Below are 6475 nucleotides of genomic sequence, written 5' to 3' on the forward strand. Positions count from 1 at the left end.
GTGCAGTAGCATCACATGGCATGAAGCGTGATGCAGTGTCACCAAAAAGCCATTTGGGGATGCTACTGTGCAGTAATTTAGTACTTGTATATGCAAGTTCTAAATGACTGTGCAGTAAGGATTGTGCAGTGTCTCATGTAGATGTCGCCACAGGAGATTTAAACCGCTTGCCACTATTCCATTATATGAAACCATTTTATTTAGTGAAAAAAAACATACACTATGCTAATACAAACATTTCTACTGAGTGAAGATGTTATATTTGGCATCAGCAAGCAGGGGTACTGTACTGAAAATTTTTTGGGTACAAGATTTTTTTTTTTTGAACTCAGTTCAGCTGAGCTGACTTTCCATCCCCTGCACTAGATCAGGCTGGGGAGGGAAAGTTAGTCCAGCTGGGTGAACTTCCCCTCCCCAGCCTGATGGCAGGGCTGGAGAGGGGAACTGAGTGATCAGGTTTAGTTCCTTTCCCAAGCCTGACTGCAGCTCTTGGGAGGGGAACTGAGCCTGGGTTCAGTTCCCTTCCCCTGTGCTGTGATTGGCTTCCTGCAGCCTGGTGGCAGGAGATGGTTCTCCTCTGTCTCCCATCACCTCACTGCTGACTTCAAAAAAAAAAAAACCGAAATGTTTTGAAACTTGTGAAACATTTTGACTAGCCTTGTTTTGTTTTGAGGCTGTTTCAAAGCCCTTCATTTTGATTTGATTTTGCTGTTTTGAGCTCAAAATGAGACAAAAGTGTCAAATCAAAACAGCTGGTGAAATTTTGCACAGCCCTACTAGTTAGGTCAATCTGAGTGTAACATCTGCACATGCCCCATTATAATGGCCAGCCACAAGGAGGAGGTTCAGCTATGTTTCAGTAAGTTAACATAATCCTAACTTTTACTCTTTTTGTCTTCCTTAGTGATTCATATACCCATCTTCCATACACATATACAAAATACATCTATTCCTTCAGACCTCTCACAAATCTGCATTATTTGTACTGGGTATTTGACAGAGCTGATCAAATAGCTTCCAGTGAAATGTTTTTTTTCCCCCCTCAGAATATATCAAATCATCAAAATCAAAATGTTACTGTCACAGAGTGGGGACCTAAGAGCAGCCGTGATCTCTCCTAGCACCCCCTACAGTGCCAAGTGGGGTGTCCCTGCATCCTCATTCTCACCCGCCACGTCTTTGATGACAAAAGTATTAAGGGAGGCTGCCTTTTCAACCCCTTCGGACATGGTACCCTGATGTATCCCAGTTTGTCTCCCATCTAAGCGGACTCTGTGAATTTAAGTCTCATGGGCTACGCGTGGCTCCTACCAGCCCTAATACCACACCCCAAGCCTCTCAGATGTACTGGACAGTGGTGTGTCTATTCTTGTTGCCCGCGCCCTCACGGCTGCCCTCTGGGCTTGTCTTCCCTTAGCAGCCCTCTCTGGGGCTCCTACCCATATGCTTGCCCTCTCCGGGGCTCTTATTCCTATACACCCTCCCTGGGGCACAACGCGATACTCTCACCCCCCTGGGGCCTTCCCTTGTGATCCCCACAATTGAGGCTCAGGTGGTCTTAGCCATGCCTGGCCTCCAGACCCCCTCTCAGGTCCTATGCTCCACTGGGGCTTTACTCAATAGGGCTTAGGCAGCCTCAGCTGTGCCTGGCCCCCAAATTCCCTTCTTGGGGCCTCTAGTCCTGTGCACCCTCCCTGGGGCTTCTAGTCTTATGTGCCCTCCCTGGGGCTTAATGCAAGCACCCTCTGGTCTTCTTGCCAGTGCCCACTCTGGTGCTCCTCAATTGGAGCTCAGGTGGCTGTAGCTATGCCTGGCACCTAAGTCCCCTCCTTCTTAGGTCTATGACTTCAATCCAGCTTAGGCAGCCTCGGCCTTACATGGCCCTAGGTCCAGACTACTGTGCCCTCTCTGGCACCTGACTGCTGTGCCCTCTCTGGCACTAGGAACCCCCACATTACTGGGGCACTCCCATGAGGCCTCCTCCAGCCCCTTATAGCCTCACCTAGTCCTCCAGGTTAATTACAAACAACAATCGCAACAACACAAGCCAGCCAGCTATAACTCAGAACTAAGCCACCTGGCTAAACATGAACTCTAAGCCCTCTGGCTACGCATCAATCAAATCCCCTACCTGGGCTTTCTCCTCCCAGTATCCTTGAGCTGAAGCTGTTCAGGCCATCTAGCTTCTTTAGGCTGCAATGCTCCAGCAGAGCTCTTTCACCCTTTGATGTTAGCAGGGAACTGCCTGCTTGGCCTCGGCCTAGGCTGTTTATATAGGCCAGGCCCTGCCCCCTTCCGGTCAGCTGACCGAACTGCAGTTGCCCCGGCAACCGGCACCTGTACCTTTTCCTAGGAGCAGGTCACTGAAGTGCCCTGCGACAGTTACATAGGACCATATCAGTTCTGAAAAAAATTAATGTAGGAATAAAATGGAAAAAAGTATCTTAAAGGCAAAGCAGAGTGTTTTTATGTTTTTTTTAATTTGAAATGTGTTATATTTTATAGTCTTTATTTTATTCAATATATTATTGTTTAATTGCATATTATTTATTCATCAATTTTATTTTAATATTATACAGGGCTTTGTTATTTCTATGTGGTATTTGGAAAATAAAAATAAGATGGAGAGTATTAAAATAAAATAGAAAAAAAGTCACCACTGACATAAATATTTCACTATTACATAACAAAATGTCTTTAACCCAAAACTTAGAACACAAAACAAACCTTTGTTGCACAGAAAATATTTAAATTCAGTGTTTCGTCAAGGTTTTCAGAACAAAAACAGTTTTTAAAATTGTAGAATAACCTGCAAAATAGAAAATTCAGTTTTAGACCCGCTATAGTATTCTGTCATTTTTTATGCTTATTTCACCACTACTTTCAGTGAAATTAGAGGCTCTCTGTGAGGAAAAATTAAAGTATGGGTGTGTAAGTGATTTAGTGTAAGAGAAAATATGTTGAGTGTTTCAATTAAGATTCCTGCTGTGCCTTTCAGACATTTAAATGATGTTCCTTGCACCAACATCTATTGATTCTGCAAATTTTGGGTGATGTCTTCAAGAGCGACCACAATTTATTTTGGGTTTTGTCAGGGCAGAAAAGGTAATCCTTGATTACAACGTTTCAAGAACGGTTGAGATTGTAATAAATGTGACTGTTGTCAGTAGTCAGTATTATATTTAGAAGTAAGTGTTTGCACGATTGGTCAATTACATTATAAAAATATTTTTGATGTGACCACCAAGTTTTAGCTCATTTTACTCTGCATGTCACTGAGACAAAAGAGGATAGGTAGTTTGATTTCAGTCTGCAATTCTGACCAGGAACATTTTAGGGGACCCAGTGTGAGAATGTATTAATGTAAGTAGTTCAATAAGTAGGACAACTGTCCTTTTCATCCTGAGGGAAGATGGCAGTCTGGGCCTAGCCGGGCTTGGAGATTACTCTCTGATTAGTTCTCAGTGACACTGATTAGTTCACAGCTTGTACACGCTGCAGGGGTTTACTTTGGTTTAATTCTCCCTAAACTGAAGCACCTTCCCCTTGAAAGTGGCATGATCTGTGAGTTGTATCATGTAATAGTACTGTAATAGTAATGTTAGGTTCTGTCTGATTATTACATGGTGATGACGTATGATTTTTTACTTGTATAAGGCAGTTGCTGAAATGTTGACATTTCAGTTACTTTCCTGATCTGATTGTGAGGTAAAACTTGTTTTCCTTGGCTATCATGCTTCAAGTCATGTGATCACTTATCTCTCTATGTTGATGCCTGAATTTGCGTCAGCTCTTTTTCAGGTTCTGGTGGCTGGTGTTTAATATCCTGAACCTAGCAGGCTAGTAAAAAAAACCCCAACTGCAGGCCAAAATGCAGGTTTTGTTATAATTCCATAACATCATTACTATGGATTGTTAATTGGCTATAAATGCAAATAGACATGATAATTTAAATTCCATTTAATATGATTTTGCAGTTATTCAGTAGGACAACATATACTGAAAAATACATGTCTAGGAACTTGTGTTAGATTTTTGTTATTGTTCATACTCCCCAGGGAGTTTATAGGGCTGAATCCCTTATTTGCTTATTATGCAATCCCATTAATTGATTTCAGCAAAGTAGAAGTAAAGACATCATTTAAGTTTTGATAGTTTTCTTTATCTTCTTAGGCCCAGCCCAAACGGTTCTGTTTTCAGACCCTAATGCTTACCCTGTGCTAAATGCAGGTTTGGGGCCTTAGAATAAATTTACAATTATATCTAGATTTAGGAATGACAGAAGCAATATAGGTACTATACAGCAGATGCTGGTGAAATTTTATTAGACTAATCTATTCCAACACTTAAGGGAATTGCCTCTCTCTCTCTTTCAAACAGACACAGAACAGAATGAAACTGATGGCCGATAACTATGATGATGACCATCACCATTACCATCATCACCACCATCACCATCACCACCGATCTCCTGGAAGGACACAGCACTCCAACCACAGACCCTCTCCAGATCAGGTCAGTTGCCTCTTTTCTTACCTTTACATGTGCCCTTTTGCCATTCTGAAGTTTCAAGATAAAATAAATATTCTAAAGAAAAAATAAACAATAGAAGTGATAGGCTCTTTGAACTGAAACTAATAGCTTTGGTATTTATTTCAATCAGTCACGGAATCTAAATGTTTTTCTTCCTCTTTCCTTTTGGCATTTTGTCTCTCTTGTTATGTTTTTCTTCCCTCTCCTACTTTACTGGGGTTTTTTGGGTTTTTGGATTTTTTTTGCTTTCATAAGTCTCTTCACTAGAATCACAATTTTACTGCCTAAATAGAAAGTTACTGAAGAATTCCTTGCACCAATTTCAGCATTAGGCTTGCTTTTACTTATTTTTTAAAACATCAGTAATCATAATCAAAGACTTAGCATTTCCATACTGAGCCCTTGTAGTCATTTCTTCCTAAACTAACTGGAAATATCTTTGTGTTTGAAATGTTTATTGGGCAGATATCACACAAACTCTGTCTTGATCATCTTGAGGCAACAGTTTAAATGTTTTCATATACACTTTGGACTAAAAACACCAAGAAATTCTGAGTGCCTCACTACTTGAGTGCCCAACATGAGGGAGCATGAATTTTGTCTTCTTTAAATAAGGTTCTTCAATGGTATGTCAGTTTGGGGCACCAAAACTGATACAATGTCCCCAAATCTAGTTGCTTCTGCCAATGGAAATATTTTTGTTATAGTTTTTATTAATAAATATATTAAAATATTCTTAATATTTTTAAAAGTTGGAGGCAAAATAAAGTTAGAATAAGATTCTCTTTAATAAGCTGTACCATACTTTTGAAGTAGTACACTTTCCAATATAAAACAAATCTTCATGCTTCTAATTTGGATAATTTTAATGCATATTATTATGCATTTCTCTTGTCTTTCCAGCACATTTAAAAAAAAATTTTATGCTGGTTCTATAGTTAATGTTGCTATAGGTTGGTAGATAAGTAACTGGTGTCAGTTGGTCAGCCTCAGTAATCTTGGATTGTAGCCATCTGGGTAAAGTGAATACCTCAGTAGTAGTTTATTATTTTGCTGTGCTGTGTTTCCAAACAGAAATACAGAGCTTTTTAATTTCTGAAAATCTAAGGAACTGATCATTCAAAGATTTCATCAGTTGCATAACTTGATGCATTTAAGTAGTGCCATTGAAAGTAATGGAACTTTGACATAAAGTTACAGATGGGTTTTAATCCTTTTAGGAGTGAAACCTTGATGTGTATTTCTGAGAAATTTCTTTGGTACTGTTGGAATTTAGATATCGCTGGCTTTATACTATTTTATTAAAATATCATCTGGCTGCCTTTTATACCACCTATCCCTGATTTCACTACAGTTAAAAGTAGGCAAAATTTATCTGGGTATTTGATTCTGTGTCTACAGCTGTGATAGTATCTATTGATGGATATTTCACTACTTTAACAACACCCAGATGTGCCAAAAAGTTAAGTTACTTTCTCAGGTGATATTTTTCCAAACCATAATATATTACTTCCTCGAAAAGAGCAAGGAAGAACCAAGTAGAAGAACTGTTACTCAGAGGCTTGTCTATGATTCACAGTAGGTGCATCTACATATTCATTAATGCACCTTAGATAGTGTGCATTTAGTTTACTAGTTCTCTAATAAAAGACTAACTAAATGCGCAGTACCTAAAGTTACTCTACGTTAATGCTGGTGCAAGGTTAATTAGTGACACTTACTGTGCAGTAGGCTATTAACATGCTTTGTGCTGTGACGCTCTATTGCACAGTGCTATTAGGCTAGTGCTCAGTAAGCATCTTGTGTAGATGTGCCCTATACCTCCAAGTACTGTGTCTGGGTTGGGGCAGTTACACATCAGCTTTTGCTGCAGTCTGTGTTTAGAATCAGTGCCTGGTCTATCATAAGATGTGAGAGAAGCACACAATCCACATTGAAATGA

The 6475-nt window shown here is 39.8% G+C and overlaps 1 protein-coding gene across 1 annotated transcript in view; it reads left to right on the forward strand.

Moving 5' to 3' along the window:
* The window catches only part of ERC2 (ELKS/RAB6-interacting/CAST family member 2), a 1129221-nt gene that overhangs the window by 967908 nt on the left and 154838 nt on the right, over positions 1-6475 (forward strand). Inside the window, exon 16 of the mRNA XM_019505002.1 lies at positions 4381-4515. Within this exon, the coding sequence (XP_019360547.1) occupies positions 4381-4515 (135 nt within the window). The remainder of the gene's footprint in view (positions 1-4380; positions 4516-6475) is intronic.

This window comes from Gavialis gangeticus, unplaced genomic scaffold, assembly GCF_001723915.1.
Source record: "Gavialis gangeticus isolate Ggan-Ray unplaced genomic scaffold, GavGan_comp1, whole genome shotgun sequence".
NCBI lineage: Eukaryota > Metazoa > Chordata > Crocodylia > Gavialidae > Gavialis > Gavialis gangeticus.